Below are 25388 nucleotides of genomic sequence, written 5' to 3'. Positions count from 1 at the left end.
ACCTAAATGCCCAATGGTAATGGAATTATTACATAAATCTCCATATATATATGTGATAAATAGCATGCAGCAAATGATATCATAATTTAAAATGATATTATAGGCAGATATCTATTGAGCCAGTAAAATTATCAATTTAAGAACCTAAATTAAGTTATAATGCATGTAATACACACACAAAGATCTCATGAGTGGAAATTAAGTCATCCATGTGCTCCCTTCCATTTCCTATACAAATTTTCATCCGTACCACGTCTTCCATGTTGATGGTTAAGAGTCATTATTCTGTTAGCCGTTTCTAGTTTATAAACTCCTGTTATTATACCAAATTGTGCCTTGTAACATTATGACAATTCTTTACACACAAATACACTTTGATGCACACATATATATCCACATATCTAGCTATGGGTGGATGGTTGGATAAATCCCAGATATACACCACTAACCCTTTCCCTTTTATACTTTCCCTAGTTATTACATTTTCTATCATGATTAGTTTATAGTCAGGACATGCTCCAGTAAATCGCTGGTGCTGCTGTTGTTTAATTTCTGAGTTGTCTCCAACTCTGCTCTTTGGGGTTTCCCAGGTGGCGCTAGTGGTTAAATTGGTGCTAGTCTTCCAATGCAGGAGATGTAAGAGATGCAGGTTCGATCCCTGGGTCAGGAAGATTCCCTGAAGGAGGGCATGCAACCCACTCCAGTATTCTTGCCTGGAGCATCCCATGGACAGAGGAGCCTGGTGAGCTACAGTTCACAGGGTCGCACAGAGTTGGACACAACTGACGTGACTTAGCACGCATACATGCCCTTTGCTCTTTACTGTCGCCCTCCAGGCTCCTCTGTCTACAGAATTTCTATTACCTTTAAATAAAACAAGACAATTCCCCAAACAGAAGTTGGAGGAGCCTTGGATAAAGAGGAGTGTGTATGAAGAAGGCTTAGTAAGTATGAATCTCCAAAGTGGGACTGCCACCACAGAAGCTAATTTGATCCTAGTCCACACTCCTGGCCCCAAAGTAACTACTGGGAGCTATGTTTCAATTCTTGGTGCCAGACTCTAAGAAGCATCAGCATTCAGAAACTTCACAACCGGAACCATCAAGCGGTTTGGAAGGGCATAAGGAACAGTGATTGAGACAGTCAAGATTATCTAACCAGAAGTAGAGAAGGCTTAGTTGTTTCGAAGTACTGAGTCTATGACATGCCAGAAGGCAGAATAAAAAACAAATTTGTGGATTTGAGAAAATGATATAACTTGGGACAAGTCTTGAATCTTTTTTTTTCTTTTTTAAACTTTTAAAAAATAGAGAGCTGTTTGCCAAAGGATTGAGCTGCCTTACGAGTCACTATATGCATCTGATCAGAGACTGGGAATCATAAAGGATGTTTACAGGGAATTTCGGCAGAGAGAATATGAGACTCAGTGACCTCCAAAATTCTACTCAGATTCTGTGCTTCTCTGACTAGACTCCTTCTGCTATAACCACAGTTTTCAAGGACTGCCAAGAGTTGCTTCTTCCTTGCCAGAAGGGTCTCATATGACCCAGCCTGGTGGAAAGAGGGCAGCAGAATTCTAGCTGTCATTCCCCATCATGTTCAACTCTGTGCCTTACTCTGCTCTTCTGGGTGGGATTGTGAAAAGTCTCTTTAATGCTTCCCTAACTGTGGGGACATCCTCATAATTAAAAAGGCACATGTCAACAAACTTACAGCCTCTCACAGGCAATAAACTAGATGTCAGAACCATAGCATCGTCTGCATGCAGTACACCCATCATAGTCTTCTTTATAGACTCACAGACTTTGAGTCCTAGGGGAATTTTAGGGTGTTTCATCCTCCACTTTCCAGAAAGTAACTAGTGCTCAGAATGGTAAAGCAGCTTAACTGAAACCATAAATAGTAACCAAGATATGTGTAGAACTTTTGGACATACAGTGCAGTATTCCCTCAACTATACCATGATAAACTACCTCTAAACAATTTCTAGTGGAGGTCTAGAAATAGAAGTTCACCACTGCCACGCCCTTTATCTATCCAATTCATTCATTGTATGTCCTCAAGTATAATGATCAACCTAGATGGTCTTCAAATTCTTTTTCCTTTCTATCTATAATCACTTCCTAGCTCTCCAAGAACAATTCCCTGAAAAACTAGTTTTTATAGTCTTTTTTTTTTAATGTGACTCTCATGAGGTTAAGAATGTTTTAGGTAGAGCTGGGTTGAAATTTACCAGATAATGGTCCCCTCTGCATATAGCTTATAGTTCATCCATTCATTCATTTTAAGAATGTTTTGAGTGCCCACTTGGTGCCTAGCGCTCTGCTAAACTCTCAGACCATAAAGATAGCTGAGGCATGGTCCCCGACTGTTAAGTAGTAGATACAAACAGGGAAGCAGCTACCATATGAGGCAGCATAGTGGGTTAAATTGGATGACGAGTCCTACTCTTAGGAAGGAGAGAGCTAGGTTTGAGAAGACTTCAAAGACAGGTTTTGAGCTAAGTCTCAACCCAACTGAATTCTCATCTTCTGAGCATATTACTTGCACTCTATGCCAAATTTGGTGGTGAAAGAACATAAGAAGAAGAGATAACTCAATTCTGGCAGACAATAATTGACATTCCATAAAGCTTATTTAGCACCAGAAGGCATGTCTGTGACATCCACTTCCAGTATGTCAGGTTCTCAATGAGCACCTTCATCTGGGGATATGAAAGATGCACAAGTCATGGCACCAGTGTGTTTATCATCTATGGGAAGAGAGAAAAGAAGCTGAACTTGAAAGGGGAAGTCATACGGGATAGCATATATTAAGCAGTGTGGGCAAGATGGGCTCTAGATGTTGAGAGAAAAGTAATTCAGGCATTAGTGGTCACCTTTCTTGGTCCACCCAACTATGTTTCTGCTGAAGTCATTAAAGCAAGTGAATCCAGAAGTGAAGAGCATGTACCCTCCCTATGAACAGGCAAGATGCCCCCAATGTCTTGTTCCCATCACTCTGTCCATCTGGCTGTCCTCTTCTCTTCTCAGCCCATCTTTTCTACATTTCTCCCACCCTGGAGACAGGGCTTGGTTCTGGGTTTTGACTATGTCTCCAAAATTATTTTGATTCACGGCTTGAGATTTTACAAAACCACACATGCACGCACGGAGCCTGCGGCCTCAGGTTCTTGTTTGTTTTTAAGAGTCTAAAGAGTGAGTTTGTTTGGCGGGTTCTATAAATGGAGGTTTTCTTTACTGGGGAGATGTAAGGGCGCGGACATGGTGTGCTGCAGCCGCGGTATGTGTGCACGTCGCCATGGGGCGGAATCCAGCGCCCGGTGGGGGAGGCTCCCACAGCCATTGGGCAAACATATGTTAGGCCAAGAACACAGCTCTTCAACCTCATGAACTGTTTGCTTGAAAGATAACAGTGTCTCTTCCACACAAGCCTTTCACCACCCTCCACAAAGGGAATTTTTAATTCAACAGATGGTGTCTACTCATTGCAAACCAACCAGAAAAGTAGACATTTACATGGCTGGGCCTCCCGGCCCTAGGGACCCAGAGGGGCCCTCATCAAATACTTGCCCAAAGACCAGCTCCCCATGGGCAGGGCCTCCTGGAATGGAATCGGGCCAGGAAAACCAGCAAAAATGTGCCAACTGCTGATTCTGTGAGGTCTCAGTTGGCTGAAAAAGGTGAAAACATGTTTTCTGTCCCAGACTACAAGATAGCTTTATATCTCCTTCAGGAAAGAAAGCCCTGGGAAATATGGTGACCTCTGAAAGTGGCTTGCTACTGGAGCCTTTTTCCATCTTCTAACAACTCTTGCTCTGTGCTTTGCAAAAGCTTTCAAAGAACTGTCAGGTTTGCACTCCATTTCATACAATGGCACATTCTGGGCCCTGAGGACCAACACCTAACAGAAGTGACAGTGCTAGGAACAAAGTGGAGAGAGCAGATGCTTACAGATGCACAGAAATGAACAAGGGATTTTCCTGAGACTAAATGAAAGTTCTTTCATACTTGTCTGCCTCTCTGGTTATCTGATTGCTGCTCTTGGGGGTAGAATGTCCTACTGGTGATTTTCCAAGGCATGTGGTGTTCTGATCTTGTCAACTCAGTGAACCAAACACAAACATCGTGAGTAGAGAAAGTAAGAGCACTAAATTAGGGGACAGGAGCTCTATTTTCAAGTCCTAGATGTGCTGTAAGACTTTGGAAAAATAATACCACTCAGGTTTAACTTTCTAATCCATCACAGGGGCAAGAAAATCCATGACTTGTAGAGTTTGCATATATTGGAATGGGGAAGACAAGGGATAAGGTATAGTTAAACAAGCCTAGATAAATATAAGGGTTGCTGACATTTGAAAGACTGTTTTGAAAACAATAATGTGCATATTTTCAATAGAGGTTAGTTACTGAAAAAAAGGAAGCAAGTGGCCAAAGCTTTACAAGAGATACTAATACTAACACTTATTCAGAATCAAAACAGGGAGAGGATCTTGGGGGAATCTTTGTCTGAAGAACGATCAGAGACCCTGATTCTTGTCACATCCTTGCCCCTTACTTTTTTGTAAACTATGGGGGCTGGATTCAATTATTTCAGACATCTCTTCCCTTTGTAACATTCTTTGCTCTGAAGTGTGTTGCAGGAGAAAAACACCCAAACAAAACCAAAGTTTTATCATATCTTTAATTATACTACTATTCATTAAAAAGTTCAGCATCAATGTGGCAGGTCAACCTTCCTGTGGCCCCAAAATGGGGTTGAAAGGCAGGGGTGCAGGGAGAGTTTCAAGTCTCAGGTATGAAGTTTGATTAACAAGGACTATCTGAGAGGGGAAAGTCGGGGGAGAAAAAAATACCACCCCTCCGCCCCTGTTTTTTCATCTTTCATTGCATCCTAGACTAGGGAGTGACAGGCAAAGTGACACAGTGCTCAGAGGGCAAAAGATAAATGTTTGATGAATTGGCCATTGGTAGGGAAGTGATAGGCTTTGTATGTGCATAATGGCTGAGCTGCCTTCCCGTGTCGATCGCCTGCCAAGATAAGAAGCCATAATGAATGGACCTTGAGATGCTCTGGACAGGAACAGTTTGCATGTGACTTGTTTTAATAAAATTAATTTTAAAAAGAAGAACAATAGCAATTTGGTGGGACCAGAAAGGCTGAGAATTACAAACATCCAGAGTGGACACTAACCATTGGTTTTTCCATTCACTGTGCTTGTCAAGTCAGCAGAAGGAAAAAAGGTGATTTTGTTACAACCTTATGTCATCAAAAAGGCTGTCTGTACCCAGTATTGTGCAGAGACCCTGAGATACAGAAATTAAATGGCTTGCCTGAACAGAAAAGTATCCTGATATGCACAGAATGGATCATTCATTCATCCATCCATTCATTCCTCCATCAGCAAAATTGAATGGAGCATCCCCTACCTAGGGTGAATGAAACAGGTCTGCTCCCATCCACAGTAGATCCTGGTGGGGCTGGCTTTCCCAGCAAAGTGAGGAGCACTCTCCATGTCCAAGGACTCCTACTATGCTAGGTGTTGCTGCGATGCAGCCAGGACTGTACATCCTTGGACATGCCCTGCTCCAAGTGAATTTCTAATTTCTATATTTATTTCCAGACTTTGGTCTTCTGGCCATACATCTGTGCTGGGCTTCACTGAGCTTTCTAGGTCATCTTCATCAGAACAACACGCTGCTTGTGAAAGTACCACAGTGGTGTTTCACCACCAAGAGCAGCAGCCATAGAACCAGAATGATGGGCTTTAGCCCAAGTAGCCTCTAGCTATGCCTGTGAATAAATTACTTTGGCTTTTTCCATATATAAAATGAAGGACTGGAGCAGATGATTTGCTCCATTTTTTGACTAAAATTATTTGAGGCCTTGAGAAAACAAACACTCTGATAGGCCTGGGAGTCCAAACCTGGCTAAGATATCCTCATGTTCTCAAGGGGCCCAAGATCTCATGAAACAAGGGCAAAAACACACAGCCACAACACAGTGAGGTATAAGTGCTCCTTCTGCCCCCGGTGACCTTAAAAGATCTCTAAGTTCCCTTCCGATACTCCAATTGTCCTAAATTTAGCGTTCTAACATCTATTTTTCTTTGATTTTTAAGACAAAGTACAGACTTACAAAGAAGTTTGGTTATCCAAGCATTCTAACAGTCACTTCCACGATATTGTGCATTTTCCCCATATTAGAACAATCCAATGCAAAATGTAAAATAAAAAACAATTCCCCCTTTTGTATGGTGGCAGATGGTAACTAGACTTATTGTGATGATCATTTTGTAATGTACAGAATCACTATGTTGCATTTCAGGAACTAACACAATATTGTAGGTCAATTATACTTCAAAAGCAAGCAAGCTAACAAACTCATAGAAAAATAATCAGATTTCTGGTTACTAAAGTGTGGGGGAGAGAGAATTGGATGAAGGTGGTGAAAAGGTACAAACTTCCAGTTACAAGACAATTAAGTACTGGGGGTGTAATGTACAACATGACAAAGAGAATTAACACTGCTGCTTGTTACAAGTGAAAGTTGTTAAGAAAGCTCTCATTACAAGGAAAAACAATTTCTTCTTTGTAATTTTGTATCTGTATGAGATGATGGATGTTCACTGAACTTATTGTGATAATCACTTCATGATGTAGGTAAGTCCAGTCATTACACTGTACACCATAAACTTATATAGTGCTGTGTGTCCACTAAGTCAACAAAACTGGAAGAAAAAAAATAAAATAAAACACAACTCAGAGGAAAAAAAAAGCACCTCCTCCTTCCCGCCTCTGAGTGTTTCCTTTTTGCCATGACTGCAAAAGGAAAGCCACTCATTACTAAACAGCTCAGCAAGGCTCACACTATTGGAGAATATAAAGTTTTATGAGCAGGTCTCTCCTCCTCTCTCTGGGTGTAAGTGAGAAAGTGAGTGAGAGAGAAAGCCAGAGAGGTCTGGCTCAGGAGTCCAGGGTGAATTATAGACTGCCGCTCAAGATTCACAGCTCTTCGTGGTAGGAGGTTAATATTCTCACATGTCATTAGGTCTGCTGGCTCTCCTGATGGTTCACTGAAGCAGGCAGCAAATTATTTCCTCACTCTGCAGAGGACAGCCCACTTCAAAGCAAGGAACTCAGGTCAGGATAGGCCTCCGGGTGGATTCGTGACTTGGGATCACCAGGGGTTGTCTATAGGTAAGAATGGGCCCAAAGCCTTTGACAAAAATAACTTTTTGATCCGTCTTGACCCGGCTTTCAAGTCAGACCTCCAGACTTTATTCCTATCACCTTCTAAGGATAGAAGCCTGGGTAACCTGTCTGGTCATTTTATCGTCACTTAAAGTGCCTCCACCTATTCTCTGCTGCTGGACCTCACACCTACAGTTCACAGCAGAGCCTAAACATCTCCCCCTGGGAGGGGGACTTCTGGCCAAGGCATATCCAGCTAACCACGCCTGGACTCAAGGCCCGAAGGGCTGCTGCACTGCATGCTCCTTCCACCAGCGGCCACAGACTTGGTGTGTCCTCCTCCCATCCCAGTTGTCTTACTCTTGTCTCCCTGACAATCAGTTAAGCTCTGAGCCTACAGGATCAATGGGTTCTATCTCTTTGTGTCTCCCCTGATGACAGGTAAGTAGGAGGAGAGAAAGACCTACCGACCTGCCCTGAACACAGGCCCAAATCCTGATCTTGTCTCCTTTCCATAAGAAAGGGACAAAGAGAGCCCGAGAAATGTTTACAACATAGGCTCATTCACCTATTTCTTTTCAGGTACCTTGGAAAATACTACTTCTAAGGACAAAATGAGGAAAGAACAGTAAAGGCACAAGATACAGAAAAAGTCAGGGGGAAACTCAAGGCTGTCTTTCCTCAGGCCCCGAATTACTAAATAAGTATGTGTCCTGCACATACCCACCACAGTCTGTATTCTGTCTTCCCAGGTTGAGGTTCTTTAAACAGCAAGAAGGCTGTCCTTGGGGGGAAGCTATTGCTAAGAAACCTGCACATGAGTGCAGCCCTCTCCTTCTGCACAATCTGAGAGAAAGTGCGCCCCCTCCCCCAGGGAGGGGTTTGAGGGGAACTTCCAGGGAGCCTAGAGGACATACTTCTAACAGGCCATGTCTGGGCACCATCCCAGGGCCTCCTGAGTGACCATCGCAGCCCAGGGGCCAGGAAGAAGCTCCTGTCCAGTAGCTGCAGGGAAGTCTGACCAGTCTCCCCTTATAAAGGAGATGGGAGGGGGGATGACAATACTAACATTGGGCAACCCCCTGGCCCCCACTTCAAACCTGGATGCGCAAACGCAAGTTGGGAAGAGCTCTTGGTAGACAAGAAAGCACTGGGGATGTAAGGGGCAATCATCCCTGTTCCAACCCTGTCTTCTTCCCCTGCTGCCCTCACCCGGAGATTTTATCTTCTGCTTCCCACTTCTCCCTTGCTATTCTCCTAGAGAATTCTACTCCCTTGGCTCAAAAATATTATGACCTTCTTTAACATCATAGGTTTTTCATAACATACAAAACAAACAGAATCACTGGGAAAACAAACAAAAGCACAGGTACACACCCAGGTTCCAAGGATCTGCATATATACCGTACAGAGGACTCAGAGGTCAGGCAAGTAAGCCCAAGCTGCCTCACTCCAAGTCAGACTCTAAAACCAAAGCTCCCTTGAGCTGGTCACACAGCTCAGCAGTCCTCCCACAGCTCCATTAAAGCATGTTGAGTGAGGCCTCAAGGGCAGAGCACTACACTAGTGGTCCTCAGACTAGACTCTAGTCCAACTCACTCAACATGCTGTGTGTGAGCAGGGCCCTTCCTTCCCCTCTCTGGGACTCAGATTCCTCCAGAGCAGAATAAAGAAAAAGGGGTGATATTACCAGGGTGTCTAGTAGTGTGCATTAGAATCTCAGAGATCCTTATTAAACACACAGAGGCCAAGGTCTACCTTAACCTACAAATCAGGTTCTTCATGGGTGGAGACTGGATGTGTACAGTTAATTCCCCACATCATTTCTATGTACACAGAAGTGTGACAAAGAATGGGGGTCCTCCAACTCAAATACCCTCAGGGACCAGTCAGGAATTGAAACCCTGTATTTCTCTCTTTTTTTTTTTTTCCATTTATTTTTATTAGTTGGAGGCTAATTACTTTACAATATTGTAGTGGAAACCCTGTATTTCAATGAATCCAAGGTTTATCCATTACAGAGATACCATTATCCCATGTCTTCGTGAACAAGAAAAACCACTATAAGTTAAAAATGACCCAATGCTTCCTACCTGAAAATGCCTCAGGAATTCTCTTCCTTTTTGATATCCTGTTCATTGCTTTGCAAGAAACTATGAATCAAGATCATTACTCCAACAACAAATATTTGCTTTATAATATCAAGTTTATGCCCTCTCCATTTACACAATTCATTTGTCGTTCCATGTCAAATCACAGTGAATTTTCAAATAGCAAGTGATTATATATATATATCAACTGAAGTGAAAATAATCAGAACTATAACCAAGTTGGAATGTGTACTGACAATGACATGAGAGCTGCCTCGTGGCCAATGACAAATTTAAGTAGTCATCAATTTTAAGATGGATTCAGGGATGTTAAAAAGTGAAAAAAGATTATACATCTTAGAAGAGATAAGATACAGAAAATGGGTTGCCGGTGGGGGGCTGCTCTGGAGCGGCGGCGGCGGCAGCTGGAGCCCGGTGCTCGCTCGCCCGCGCGCTTGCTGAAACCGCGCGCGCTGGCCCGGGAGCCCCTCGCTGGATCCGCGAGCGTCGCCCCTCCTGCCCCAAGCTCACCCTCTTCCTCTCGCGCCGCCTGCAGCTGCCCCGGCGCGGAGAGCCGACAGGGCCCCAGGGCTGAAGGTAAAACCCCACGGAAGAAAAATGAAGTTCTCCTGGAAATTATTCAAGAGGAAGATGGAAAGGGCTATCTAAAAGAGACTTGAGAGCCGCAGACCACAAGACTGGGGCCAGAGGGCTGGCAGTGGAAAACCCTGTTGGGTTGCGATCTCTCACTGAAAAGTCCCAGTTGCCTTTTTACTTCCTGCCGAAGGAGGGAGAGAAGGAGCAGACCATGTCCATAGCCTTGAAGCAGGTGTTCAACAAGGACAAGACCTTCCGGCCCAAGAGGAAATTTGAACCTGGCACGCAGAGGTTCGAGCTCCACAAACGGGCTCAGGCCTCCCTCAACTCGGGCGTGGACCTGAAGGCGGCCGTGCAGCTGCCGAGCGGGGAGGACCAGAACGACTGGGTGGCGGTGCACGTGGTGGACTTCTTCAATCGCATCAACCTCATCTACGGTACCATCTGTGAGTTCTGCACCGAACGGACCTGCCCTGTGATGTCAAGGGGCCCCAAATACGAATACCGGTGGCAGGATGACCTCAAGTACAAGAAGCCGACTGCCCTGCCGGCCCCCCAGTACATGAACCTTCTCATGGATTGGATCGAGGTCCAGATCAACAATGAAGACATCTTTCCAACGTGTGTGGGTATTAATTCCTGGCTGTTCTATTAACTCTGGACCGTTGTGGAGTGGCTAGACCAACTCAGACACTTGGAATGCAAATGCTTTCGTCTGCTTTGTACTAAAAGCCATGAAACTCTTCAAGGGGAAGGACCAGACCTTTTCCATGTCTTTTATTTCTTTATGCTGCTGATCATTGGGTCTGCCTGCCTAGCAGGATGAATTTACAATTCAGTTTTAGGGCCTTTGGGTCAATAGAGATGAACACTGTCCTCTTTGCCTTGTTGTATCTCTGAGGCCCAGCATGGTGCCCTGGAACCTTTTAGGCCCTGAGGAACTATTTGTAGAATGACTGAAAAAAGTACTTATGCTGCTGCAAAATATTACTGAAAAGATCTGAGAAGGTTGGGGTATTTAAAAAAAAAAAAAAAAGCATTTGAAACACATTGCTGAAATCACCTTTATATGGGGCATGTGTCCACATGTGGGATGTGGGAAGTTGAGGTGGGGTGTATGGAAGTAATTGCTTATATAAAAAAAAACATATATAACTTGAAAAAAAAAAAAAGATACAGAAAATGCAGGTAGGACAATAGGGACTAGTGAGGACTGAGGAAATCAGAGTACATGCTCTACCCAAAGGCATCCACATTTGTACTGGTGTTGTCCACAAGCAGCAGTAGGCTGCATTTGCCCATGGGCAGGACAACCAAATAATTTGTTGTCTAAACCAGGGCATCTCCCAGAGTTGAAGGATAACTGGTTATGCCAGGAAAACAGGCTTTAACTAGAATAGTCCTGGGCCAACCAGGACAGAAATTACCCTACCCGTAAGCAGCATAGAAACCCCTGGGTAATGTGATGACCAGCACTCAATTAATTCTAATATTCAGATCTATAACACCATGCATCCACTGAAGCTATTTTTCAACCTCTATCATTAAAACTCCAAGCAAGGCTGACCTCTTAATGCCTGTAGCATTCACCTACCTCTCCACATCTGCCTGGCAGGCCCCCACAGTGATCCCTACAATTGTTTGAAAAGATGTGATCAGTGGTTCTCAACCAGGGGTGACTTGCTCCCCCCACCCCCGAGGATATACAGCAAAGTCTAAAGACAGTTCTGGTTGTCAGGCTGGGAGGTACTGCTGGCTCTTGGTGGGGAGAGGCCAGAGATACTGATAAACATCCTACACTGAACAGGAAATCCCCCACAACAAAGACTTATCCAAACGTCCCCAAACATCATTAGTGCCGAGGCTCCCAGCATTTGCCCTATGTTTGGATCCCTCTTCACAAGGCATTCTTTCCACAAGGGTACTGGTTATACTGGATTAAGGGCTCACCCTGCTCTAGCATGATCTTATTTTAACTAATTATGTCTAAAGTACTCCTGTTTCCAAATAAGGTCACACTCTGAGGTCCTGGGGTTTAAGCCTTCAATATATGAACGTGGGGGAGACAGTCATCCTATAACATCTCCTAAATGACTACTATTCCCATCAAGAGCACCAAGGTTCTCATCGGTGCCCAGGGAAGTAATGCCATGAGGGCAGCCTCTGTGAGCAGCTGTTTGAGCCAGGCCTCAGAATATAAACAGTGCTGCGGGAGTCAGCCCCATGCTTGCTTCTTAAACCACATTCATTTTCACTCTCCTTTCCCCAGACCTGGCTTCCTATTCCTGGTTTAACACAACCATCATTCAGAATTTAAAAATACAGCACGCTATTTATCTAAAGTTCACACTTGCATCCATCTTCATTCTCTGAGACACGGCCATGAGCTTAGAAGTAAGTGAATAATGCTGGCATGAAGTCCATGTCCAATAAAGGTTTGTTCCTTTTTCTTTCCCCTCTCAGACCCAATGATGATGTCACAAAACCAGGATATCATGGAAGGGGATCTTGGGCATTCATTCAGAAAACTGTGACTCTCAAACAAAAAAGCATTTTAAAGATTCTTGTTAATCCTTGGCTTAAATTAAGAAAAGGCAGGGAAGCCATGGCTATTGTATTGACACCAAAGAAAAACAGACTGAAGAGGAAAACAAAACGACCTACTAAAATAAACAAATGCACCAAAGCTAACAAATCAGAATAGACTGAGAACCTTAGCACAGGTGCCATCAATGCTACAAACCTCAGCAGCCGTCAGAAGGCATGGCCATGAGTCAGAGATCACCAACACCAGAGGAAAAAAGTTACCATATGTAAAGAGAACATCCCCAGCCTTGCTTATGCCTGAAGTATTAGACAGTTGCTGCATTCAAATTGTTTATAATTCTCATGGAGAGACAAGATGTTGACATGAGGAAGTTAAACAATACGAGATTTAAGGAGTAATTTAAGATCACAATAGAACTGTAACAAAGCAATATATGATTATATGCCAAATAAACAATATAGAAAATAAGTACAGGAGCTTGGAGGGAGTGATTCCTTTAGACTAGAAGTCCAGGAATGACACTTCCTATGACGTAGATGCTCAACGGAGATTTGAAAAGTATAGAAGTATATACTGTATCATATCTTTAAGAAAACAGAGGAGTGGGCAATAGAGGTTTTAGGAAGATTTTAGAAGAAATATTATTTAATAATTAAAGACAACTAGTAAAATGTGTCATTCTGGGGTCACTCTTAAATGACCCCAGAATGACAGAGATGGGCTGTTAGGACTGATAGTGGTATTGGGGGGCAGCTTCCAAGATGACACCTAATGATTCCTTCCTTCTGGTGTTCATGTCCCTATGTCATCCCTTCAGCTTTAATGTGGGCTGGACCTAATGAATACAGCAAAGTGATGGGATCTCTTTTTTTTTTTTTTTTTCTTTTTTTCGAGATAAGGTGACAAAGACCATGACTTCTGCTTTGCTGGCTCTGTTTCTCTTTTCCCCTTTCCTCACTCACCTCCTTGAAAGCTAGCAGCTATGTTGCCATGTTGTCAGTGCCCTGTGAAGAAGCCCAGGTGGCAAGTAACTGAGAGAAACCTCCAACCGGTACCCAGGATGAAAATGGGGCCTCAGTCCAACAGCCTGTGAGGAACGGAATCCTGCCAATAACATGTGAATCAGTTTTTAAATAGATCCTCCCTAATTGAGCCTTGAGATGATTACAGCTCTGTCTGTCATCTTGGGGCCTTCCTGGTGGCTCAGCAGTAAAGAATACACTGGCAATGCAGGAGATACAGGTTTGATGCCTGGATCGGGAAGATCCCTTGGAGAAGAATATGGCAACCCACTCCAGTATCCCTGCCTGGGAAATCCCATGGACAGAGGAGCCTGGCAAGCTACAGTCCACTGAGTCACAAAGAGTCGGACACAACTTAGCAACTAAACCATTATCATCTTAATTGCAGCCTTGTGAGACTGGATTAAGTCACATCTAGACTGTTGACCCACAAAATCTGTGAAAAAAATGTTTGTTGTTTTAAGCTATTAAATTTGGGGGGGGGGTGATTTGTTACACAGCAGCAGCTAACTAATACAAAGGGCAAGGTGCTGATGCCTCTAATTATCTAATTTGCCTTTCCATCCTCAAGATAAATGGGTATCAGAAGAAATTAACTGACATTAGGAGATAAAAAAGAACAAAGGAAAACAAAAAATACTTATAGTGATTATATATTAGATTTTGGGTGTCAGCCAGTTTACATTTACATGTATGAGTGAAGAGACACAAGCCAAACACCAGGTGATCTGGTCTCCAAATCTCTCCTAGTAGCCTGTCCTAGAGGAAGTAGATATTCAGACATTGTGTCCAGGGATCTGGCCTCCTGAAGTGGAGCTGGGACACTCTAGGTCAGGTCTCCCATAAATAAAAATGTAAATGTGTCATTCCCTAGAGCACAGAGCCACACTCAGGGATCCACGGCCAGGGGTATCAATCCTACTATGCAGGCTTTTTCCTGGACACCATCTCCTAAAAGCTTACAAATGAGTCCAACCTGATGAACAAAAAGATTCAATGACTTGAGCTCATGTCCGTGAGTCAAAGTGGCAACAGTCTGCAGAACTTCTGCCTTCTCAAAGCTGAGTTGCTACTCTGGGTCAGGCCACCCACTTCTGAAGGTGTACACTTTGGACCCTGGAAGGGACAGGGTTAAACCAGAACTCACTGTAGGGATTGCCTTTCTGTGTGAGCACCTACACAAGATCTTGTGTTGGAGTTCCCCGAAGCAGACTTTGAGATGAGGACATGAAAGTAAGACTTTTACTTGGGAGGTGATCACATAAAGCATCAGAAAGTGAGTTAAGAAAGGGAAAGAAGTTAATAAAGGATGTATGATGAGGTAGGTTACTGCTGAAGGCCACTGGGATCAACCCCTCTTTAGGGTATGGATCAGTAAATTTTTCATGTCAACAGTCAGATAGTAAGTATGTTAGGATACGTCAGCCACATCATCACTGTCGCAATTACTCAACTCTGCATAAGCAGCCACAGATAGTACGTAAATGAATGAGCATAAGTGTGTTCCAATAAAACTTTATTTACAGTAACAGTTAGCAGGCCAGATTGGACCCTGGAGCCAACTCCTGTTCTAGAGTAGCATGGGATGAAATGTGGATCACTTCTTAGCACAATCTCCAATGAGATGTGAGGGAGCTGGGATATTTATCTCTCTCCTCCCATCAGTCATTGATTGAGGGCTGAGCAGGTTCCAGTGGCCCAAGAAAAGAGCAGCAGCTTCGTGCACACAGGAATGGTGAGTGCCCATGGGCTACACGTAGGGTACTCACAGCTACAGAGACCCTGTCCCAGCCTAATCCACTCTTAGAGAGGACAGGAAGAGGGAGATAATGGAAAAAGAGGAAAGGAGCAAACACAGAGGATTTTTAGGATGGGTAGTGTTTCTCCTCTCTCTCTATGCTCTACTGGACTTTTAAGGAACTGTCACCATAAGGAATACAGCATGTAGAGTTTTCCAGTAACATAGTTTACCTGTTGTCCCAGAAGTCCTAACCATGTCCTGATCATATCGGAAGCCTCACCCCTTTAGTACACTGGGAGACTCCTTCCTCCTTAAAGAACATCTTCCCCTGTGCACTTTGTTTCTTAATTGATATTAAAATGTTGGTTGGTTGGGGAAAAGACTGGGAAAGTCAACAGAAGAGATTGTGCATCTATGGCATCGCTGATGCCAACCCACTCCATCCTCACAAAAAGGTCCCCCTCCTTCTACACCCCAGTTAACGTCAAAGAAAAAAAACATTAAATTAAATCATCTTACTATGTAATTGGGACTAGGCCTCAGGCTGCAGCAGTAAAGAAGGGATTAAGGGCAGAGCCACCTGGGCAGCCATTCTCCTGGGTCCCATTACCACCCCCCTCACTCCTTTTTATAGCCAACAGATTAAAATGCGAGCCTAGCAATCTTTGATCTTTCACTTGCTGACACAAATCCTTTCAAGCTTCCAACATTTTCTGCTGAGGTAATTAGTACTAATTAAAAGGTTTCCAACAGTCTTTGCTCCGTTTTTTTTTTTTTTTCCTGTGTGTCTCCCCCTGCTCCCCCTCCCCAAAAGAAACTGCTTTTACAAGTACCTTCCATCCCTGAAACACGGGCATCCCTCACTTTCTTTATCTGACTTGGCCAGATCAAGTAGATTAGTGACTCCATTATTTCAAATACAAAGCCAGACAACAGGTTTTTACTATCGCTCCTGACCTGTGGGGAGTGCATGGGCTTAGACAGAAACAAGCATCTTGGCTTGTATGAAAAGACAGGCCAATTATGCAGGAAGAGACACCGTGCAGAGTCTTCTTCAGCCCAAGAAAAGATAGCCTTTAATGATGAAGTGTTTCTCTCCAGTGTCATGCACCCTCACGTGTGTGTACGCGCGCACACACACACACACACATGCTGCTTTACTGCACAAACTGACAAGCTGCAGAAACTTGCTTCCTTGCTTGCCTTGTCCCCATGCTTTTTTGTTTTGTTTTGTTTGGAGGGGTTATGGGGCAGAGAAATATCCATATAGACTATTTAAAGGATAATGTCAAAAAGTTAAAGGACCATCTTAGCAAAGTTTGAAAAAGACTTAAAGGGAAACACACATCTGCACACATGTTTAGCCATGGTTTCAAGTTCCCAGTTGAACAATTTCCCCTTTGACCCTTTGCCATGGGGGCAGGGGCCATGGAAGCTTGGGTGTTGTATCTGAGCTGAAGCCCCGCCCTGGAGCCAGTGCAGCCCTGACTAGGGCTTCTCAGACACACCAAGGCCCACAAGCATCCGTCCCTACAAAGAGGGCTGCTGGGGTCTGGCTGGCAAGACACATCAGGTCAAGGAGGGGAGGAAGCTGGTATAGACTAAAGCCTACCGCAACTGGGACTCTATTCCTCACCTTTGACTTAGCAAGAATAAACACGGAAAGGGTAGACGGTATTAAAATCTCACTTAATCCCCTTCCATCTCTTTCTTACAGATAGGAAGACTGAGACAGGGATGGCTGTTTCCTCCTCAGAGCAGCTCCCACCCACCTCAGCCCACCGCCCCCTAGAGGCAGGTGTGAGAACTGCTCCTCTTGGCTCAATGAGGGCAGTACTACAGATACCAGAAGTGGCCCATGTGCTCAAGGCCACACATTAGTCCACGACGATTCTTCCCAAGCTCTTTAGTTCATCCCAGAGGTGGGAAAATGAGATGGCTCACATCCTCCCACAACCTTCATGCTCACACCCAGCTTTTCCGGGAGGTTGGGGCTGACCCCCACCCCCCACCCCTCTTGTGGTCCTATGACAGCAATGGCTGCAGCGAGAAGACGCTTTTTTTTAACTCAGCTGCTGGGGTCTTGTGTAAAATGGGTAGAGAAACTCCTTTAAAGTTGCAGGACCAGGAATTAGTCACTCCAGACCCCAAATGGGTTTTGATGAGGCTCTCCTGATTAGTGTGGGATGCCATTAAAATCTATATCCACTCCCTGCCCCAACACCCCCCACCCCACAAAAAAAAAAAAAAAAGCCACTGCTGAAAAGTAATGGATTTAATGATCTAGAAAATCTAGACGCTGGAAACTCCAAGGGAGATCATATTAAATTAGACCAGTACAAACAAGCCAAACTAGATTTATCCTCTTGTGGTCACAGATTTTATCTACTAAACCAGGTTTTCAGGCTAGTGTCTCTTTTCAATGAATAGAATTTTTGAATGTCAAGTCCCAGTGTTCCTTGTGGAGGATAATTCACCCCCAGGATCTCTGTTCAGATGGTGCTGGCTGTACCCGGTGTTAGAAAGGACCAGAGACACAAACCACCCCTCCTCCTGTTCCTGTGGCCAGGTCTCCTCTTGAGAACCAGCCATGGGAGGTTTTCGAAGGTGGGTGGAAACAGAGATCAAGGTACAGAGAGACAAGATGATGTCTTCCCTTGACTGCTTCCTGACGGAATGAGGTTGAAACCCGAGAGGGAGAGGAGGAGGGGAGTCAAGAAATGGCAGGGAATATTCTGGAATGGATGTCCTCTTCTCTTAAAGAGATGCACATGAATTGGATTAAGAGTACCTTAAATACTACTGCAGACCTGGATCATAAGGAAATCCCTCAGATCCTTCTGCTGGAGCAAAGAGGATATGAGACTGTTTTGAGTTTTCCTTCTTCATGGTAAAACAACACCAACACCTCACTTCTAAAGCTAATGGTGAGGAAGTTGTGTTTATCCAGTATTTCTCTTCCAGGGTCTGTCCCCCAGACCAGCTGCTGGGAAAAGGCCGTCCCCACAGAGGGTGAGCACTGGGTTGCTGCGGTGCTGGTTTGGGTAGGGTTAGGGTTAGGGTTAGGGTTAGGGTTAGCTGCTGAGACATGATTACAATGGAGAGGGGGTGGAGGGAGGGAGGGAAATTACTTTTGAAAATTATGAAAAATACCTTGACGGCATCTCTTTGAGGCTCACATTTAGCTCTCAGAAAAAATTTCTGCCAAAGGGTGAGCTCTGACAGGGGGAAGATGGAATAAGGGGCTCGGGGGGATAGGAGGGGTGGCTGCAAAGAGACAGCCGTCTATCAGAACTGATGACTTAGCAGCCTGGAATATTTACCCACCCGATCTAGGGGGTGGCTAGGGAGAAGAGGAAAAGCCCAGACAGCAGTTCATCTGGCCAAAATGACCACACATACACACACATACACAGGTCCTCAGACCGCCAAGAGCTCCCCTGAAGGCTCTGAGTATCTGGGACAGAATTCAATTTAGACACTAATCCAGAGAGTCTCCAGCTCTGTGGGTTCCAACTCAGACCCGGGGCTATGGAGCTCCTGGCCCAACTTCAGTGAGAGCAGGACACAACACCCCACACCCAAACACCAGAGGCAAGTCCCAGCACTGCAGTCTCAGGTCCCCACATGTGGATTTAAGACATCACACTCTTCCTACACCAGTCAAGTAAGCGCACCAGAAGGCTCTTTTCCTTCCTGAACTCCGAAAGAAGCAGAGTGCATACTTCTAATGTGGGATTTGTTCTTTGTTTGCTTGGGGTTTGTTTGATAAGGATGTTTATTGGTTTAGTGGGGGAGATAGAAACCAGGAGTCAGGAGCAGTGGTGTACCAAAAAGGCGGGGAGGGTTCACTTGAGAGTGTCCACTTTAGGAGGAGAAATATTTTGTCACTGACGTTGTTTGGAATAGTCAGCTCACGGTGGCGATTAAAGTTGGAGCCAGGGGCTTTGTTATTGTTTATATGTCCCCTACAGACAGGTACATCCTTACTGCCTGTACCTGGGGTGACCTGTCCCCACCTCCAGGTACACAACTGTTCAGGAACCCTGGCTTCTAGCACCCCTTCTGCTTGCTACAATCTATGTGACCTTGGACAAGCACTTGACATGTGTGGGTCATTGGTTCTTCATCTGCAAAACTAAGGCAATTGACAAAACTACAGGAAGCTGGTTAAATGATTACTTAAGCTCTTCCACTGAAAAGTTTCTAAATATCTCTGTTTCCCCCCAAATATTTCACCTGGAAAGTACAGCAGTGGAAGTTATTGCACATGACTACATTTTAAGGCAAGGGCAGGGCTTACACAGAAAATGTGGGTTCATTCTCAGAAGCTCTTCAGTACGGCTCAGACATTGGTTCCATTCTCAAATATGGGGAAGGAATCCACTGACCCCAACAGTGCTGTCAGCTGCCCCTCGTGGCAGAAGGACACAGCTGCGGGAGCCGCAGGGAATCTGGTTACGTCCTCTGCCTGGAGCCAGGCCAGCACTGACCACAGCACGCCTCTGCCCTGCAGTCAGGGACGCTGGGCAATGCCACCTATTTCTGTAACACTCCAAGACAGAAGGCAGCCTTGGATTTGAAGGCAAAAGGTGTTTTGTTTCTTTCCAAAGATGAGTTAATATGTTTCAAGGTCAACTGGAGAAAGGGTATATCAGGCAAAGAAAAAAAAATGGTTTTTAAACTGCTGCGGCTTTAAAAAGCTTAACCAGTAAAGTCCCTCCAGCCTTCAGTCAATGGGAATCAAAACAATGATTTCAAGATATTTTCTTCGGTCTACAGGCAGGATCACTTAGATGTAGGCTTGCTCCTTTCTTTTCTTTTCCCCCCGTTTCCAAACTGTAATCCATTCCCCACTCCCATGGATGCATTTTGACAGAGTCTACTGTGCAGTTTTTTCATGACATTAGCCACCTCAACACACTCTTTGGCAACAGAAGTCTTCGGAAGTGAGGGTGGGGGCGGTGGTCCTCTCCCCCTACTGCCCTCCCGCTTCCTCAAATCCTAGAGGCAATGCCGCAGAAACCTATAAGCAGAGAGGATTTCGAATGCCTGCCTCTTGCTTAAAATTGATTTTCAGATGAAAGCTCCAGAGAGCCAAGTATCCCCACAGTTTGGAACACTCATCATCTCTGACGATGAAGTCATTTGCTGCCATAAGCAGAACAAGGGTTAATGACCCAAAATCGAATAAATTACTGGATTCAGATCTATCATTACCATTGGTTTTAACATAAGCAGGAGCCAGTGAGAGTGGACTTGGAGCCATCACAAAGACGGACAAAGCTTCCCTTCCCCTCCTTTGCTCACAACAGTAAATCCCAAGGAAGAGCATCTCAGACTCACTCACCAATTAACATTTCTCATACCGGTGCACGAGGGGTCATGAAAAGTGATCGCATAGTATATCAGTCTGGAAATTGCCTTACTTGAGACACCAGGAGCTGTCCTCAAATGTATGGGATGGGGGGTGGGGTGGGGGACAATATGTGGCAGGGGAGGCAGAAGAACTTTCTTCCCTAAGTGGTGCTCTGTTATCTCACCCAAGATGGTCGAAGCAGCAGGGTACTGGGACAGGCAGCTCTCAGCACCACAGTAAAGCCTCAAGCACTTTATCCAAACAAAGGCCAGTGAGGGATGAGGGAGATACAGGGGAAGCCGATGAACACGCAAGATCAATTATGGTGGGGGGTAACCCTGTGGCCCTGCTCCATGACACAGATCTCAAAGCAAATTGTGCCAGAGTGGAGCTGACATGCCTGGGCTGAAAAGAGTGCTCCCCTAAAGGCTGCCTGCTTCCCTCCCATTCACAGAAGGGGGCTTGAAGGCAGAGCACGGGAAAGGAGGGCGGTGTGGGCAGACAGGGGCCTAGGAAAGAGAGACAAGGGGGCGGGTGAATGAGAAACCAGCATAATGGCCCAGGGTTTATTTTACAGAGAACAAAATGGCTCAATTTAAGCACTCTAGATTGTCGAAATTGGCTCGCATGAGATACCAGGGTACCTCCAGGAGAGGACTGTTACATCAGCTGCAGGAGACTCTAGGCTCAGGGGGCAGAGAAAGGGAAAGCAAATACACACACACACACACACACACACACACACACACACACACACGCACACGCACACGCACACACACACGCACACACACACACACACACGCACACACACGCCTCCTATGTCCTGAAAACTTCAGTGGGATCCGGGAGAACCACAGAGGTGACATGGCAGGGAAATGCTTAGCATGGCATCTGAATGCCCTTAAAGCTTTTCAAATTGCATCTCTAATCTGCAGGGCTCATCATACCCTGCCCTCTTGCTTTGTGCTCCGAAAATGCCACATCTTTTTAAAAAGAAGCCTAGTTTATTATTTAGTAGGAACAGTGCAGTGTTTTTTTTTAATTTTTTTAAGGGCTGCTAATAATTCTGATCCTCCTTTCAAAAACAATCCACCCCTCGCTAAGAAAAAGTCAGAGCGACTGACTAATGGGAGTAATTCAAAGTACCTCAATTAAAATTCAGGTTCTGGCCTTTCGAGCAGTCTATTTAAAGATTTTTTTTCCTCTAGATTGGTTGTAGACAGATGATTATTAAATATTTATGTGTCTGTGAAAGGGGCTCTTGGAGCTTGACTCGGCTGAGGGCAGAGTTTCTGGTGCTGCTGTTTCCCCTCTCAGAGGGCCCAGAGAATGATTACTTCATTTGGTGTCTTAACTACTTGGTTTCCAGGAGCCCCACAGACCATCCAGTTGGTTATTATGGTGGGACAGAGGCAGAACAGCTCTTCCTACGTACAAGGCAAAGAAACCAAGAGCCTTATCTCAGCTGAGCTGATTCAGATTCTCCTCAGAACTCCATCCAAACTGTCACTCCTCTGAGCAGGCTTCTCTGTTCTCCCCAGTCCAAAGGAAGCTCGAGGGCTGCCTGGTCCTCCATCCTCAACAGACACTGCCCTGTATTACTGGGTTAACTCTCCAGGAAGACAAGTTTTATCTTCTTAAATGGTTTATACTCCTCAAAGTCGGCATCTGAGGCTACTACAGCATCCGCACTTCTGACTGGCTGGTTTAGCCTCCTTCACTTTGGGAAATAACAACTCCATTTCAAATTGACCAGAGGGGTGGATGGGTTTTCATGACAGCCCAGGCCATCCCTGAAGAAGAGTCAATGTGTTTTACTACCAAGCTTCTTTGGGGGGATGGTAAGAGTTTGAGCAAGGGCTACTCTGCCCTAAGACTAGGAATAAGGACCTGGGTGGATGGCACAGGATAGCTGTATCTTCCTAGTATTTCAGGCAATAAAGATTCACGAACATTTTTCTATGCGGAAAACACTGAGTAAAGCAAAGGGTTTCAGCAAGTTGAAAGACTGGGTGACTTCCATGCTCTGGAATATCATGTCATTTTAAAAAGTAGTGAGCAAGATGTATAATGTATTATAAAAAGAAAGAAAACAATACAATAATATTTACAAAACAGTCCTATGTTTGGGGTAAAAGAAAGGGAGAGAAAAAGGAGAGGGAAGGGAAGAAACCAAAAGAATGGACTGGAATGCTACTCTGATAGAGGGAAATGAATCTGTCTTGTTTGGCTTCCAGCAATAAAGATTTACAGCATTTTTTTAGTATGAAAGTAGACACCGATAAAATGATTTAAAAAAAAAGAGGCTATAGTTTCTGTTCCTCAAAGTTGACTTTAGCACAGTGGTTCCTAAATCCTATATCATCTGAAATGAAATTACCTGCGAAGGGATTTAAAAATATAGGTACTGAGGTCCATAACTGAAAGTTCTGACAATAGACCTAAAGTATGGACACTGTCTATAAGTTGTCTCAGGACTTTCTAATAACCTGAAAAGTTTGGTAACCACCAGACCAGGAGATCCACCAAAGAGACATCCAACTATCAGTCATCTGCCTCCATCTCTATGTCTTGATTAAAGACCAGTAGTAGGCATTGTCCATAATTGAGGGACAGTGATTAACTTGGTTATCAATCAGAGTCTGCTCTTAATTTAAATATGAGTGAAGTCATCTATTTGTCCCAAGAATACCCTTTACCTTAGGTGAAAACCTAAGCTGGGATTGCACCATAATATCCAACCATACTTAAAAGAAAACTGAATAATTTTTCACTGTATTATTTGAAAAGTTACTCAGGGGGACAAATGCCTATATTTAAAGCAAAGTACCTTAAATCAATTACCACTGAAGTCAGATATTCCACTAGTAACTTACAAGTGTGAACTTGAAAATAACTTGTTTTTAACAGAGATACGAGTTTTAGTCAGTCTTTACTCATCCATTTTTCATTGATTTACTCATTAACTTACTCTTTCCTTCATTCATTCACTCATTCATTCAGAAACTCATCCAACAAATATTTTTGAACCGTTAGAGACCCATCAAACCCATCTGGGCTACAGAACTCTGGCTTTACAACCTGCCTCCCAATCTCCATTGGATACCAAACACTGCATGGTGGTACCAAGAGCCATGCAGGTGACTAAGGGCAGACAGGCATGGCCATGGCCATTCGTCATCTCTCGTCATCTCCAGTAACCACGTTGCTTCAATTTGTTAGGAAAAAATTATATTCCAGGGACTCCATTGTTGGCTGACTCCTTCTTTCCTACCAGACATTGTGAGTTCAGAAACAGCAAACTTATTTCAACAGTATTCTTCTCCTTCAATCTACTCAATTTCCTATCACAGCCTCCCCTAACCACCCTGCTCAATAATGCAACCTTCTCTGCTATCTCCACCCAGCACTACTTACTTATCTGTTCCCTTTTTTATCCCCATGGCATTTATCACCTTCAAACGTACCATATATTTCACTCACGTATTGTGATGACTATTTAATATACATTATAAGGTCCATGGAATGTTTGTCAGTTTTTCCCACAGACATGAAGCAAGCCCTTACGACAGTGCCTAATGCTCCCTGTGCATGCAGGTTGAGTGAGAAAAGATGACAGGGAGGGAAGGAAGCGGGGAAAGCTCGTACTTTCTTTCCACCATGGTCCAGGCTTGACTTGAGTTAGTCAGGAAGGTTAATTAGCTGCCAACAGACATGAGTCAAGAGGAAGGATGTGGGGGATTATCAGCCTCCTCTTATTTTCCACCTGCCAATGCCCTCTGATAGTGAGATGCTCAGAAACAGACTACTCTCCTATCATGACCCATGGCTGTAAGGACAGCCAAGGGCAGCCCTCCCTGTTCTGACTGCTCTCTAAATGCTGGCCATTGGTTCCTTGCCCAGATACCAATGAGATTTGTAAAGTTCAGAGTTCATTGCACATAAACACACAGCAAGAAGGTGGCCATCTGCAAGCCAAGAAGAGAGCCCTCACCAAGAACCAAATCAGCCAGCACCCTGGTCTTGGATTTCCAGTATCCAGAACTTTGAGACAGTAAGTGTCTGTTGTTCAAGCCCCTCAATCTGTGGTATGTTGTTATGACAGCCTGAGCTGACTCAGACACTGTAGCAGGTGGGAACAAGAGTTCTCCTTGAACCTACAGAATCACTTCTATGACACCTGGGCCAGTGCCTGGCTGGGGGGCAGGGCAGGGATGGGCACACTGAGTGAAGCCTTAAAAAGAAACCTAGTCCATCTGGATGGAGTCCCCTGAGGAGCAGCAACTGCTGAGGTCCAGGATTTGATTTTAGGTGGGTCGGTGACAGGAGATCCATTCTCAGTGCCTGTAATCCATGAGGCGCAATAGGCACAGATTCAAGGGTTCTCTTTTAAAATTTTTAGTGGCTAATAAAATGTTCTAGACCTGGAAAATGACACAAAAATGTGAAACAAAAATCAAAGATTAATGTTTAAATAAGTTTCTAAGAAACAGTATGCTTACTGGCAAATCAAATGCAAATTAAGTCCAGCTCAACAGTTACATATAGACATAACAGTTTAAATATTAGGAAAATGAAGTCAGCCTTAAGCCTAAAAATTGTTAAAATGAGTTTTATAATACTTCCAAAAACTTCACATTGAAACTTCTTAAATCATATTTAATATGAGATTGGGGGGGGGGGGCTCATTTTAATGTGTTTGTTATACTATATGGTAAGGGTACTAAAAGTGCTCAGGATGTTTAAAGATGGCTCTGCTTGTTGGTGGGAAGTCCAGACTGGGTAAATACACACGATAGCTAACATTTTCACGTTTGTTTGTGTTTATGGCGTTTTGC

At 44.3% G+C, this 25388-nt stretch overlaps 2 protein-coding genes across 4 annotated transcripts in view; one reads left to right on the top strand and one right to left on the bottom strand.

The window, feature by feature from the left end:
* The window catches only part of LRMDA (leucine rich melanocyte differentiation associated), a 1125542-nt gene that overhangs the window by 506041 nt on the left and 594113 nt on the right, over window positions 1–25388 (bottom strand). The window lies entirely within an intron of this gene.
* On the top strand, window positions 10079–10535 carry LOC122709135 (MOB kinase activator 3B-like). The gene has a single exon (XM_043926274.1). It carries the CDS (start codon window positions 10092–10094, stop codon window positions 10533–10535), a length of 444 nt encoding a protein of 147 aa, XP_043782209.1. The 5' UTR covers window positions 10079–10091.

The sequence above is a fragment of the Cervus elaphus genome, chromosome 15 (assembly GCF_910594005.1).
Source record: "Cervus elaphus chromosome 15, mCerEla1.1, whole genome shotgun sequence".
Lineage (NCBI taxonomy): Eukaryota > Metazoa > Chordata > Mammalia > Artiodactyla > Cervidae > Cervus > Cervus elaphus.
The sequence above is the reverse complement of the archived record's forward strand: the minus strand, read 5'-3'. Positions and strand labels throughout refer to the sequence as shown.

Coding starts and splice junctions, on each gene's coding strand:
- LOC122709135 (XM_043926274.1), top strand. CDS start 10,092: ATGTCCATAGCCTTGAAGCAGGTGTTCAACAAGGACAAGACCTTCCGG.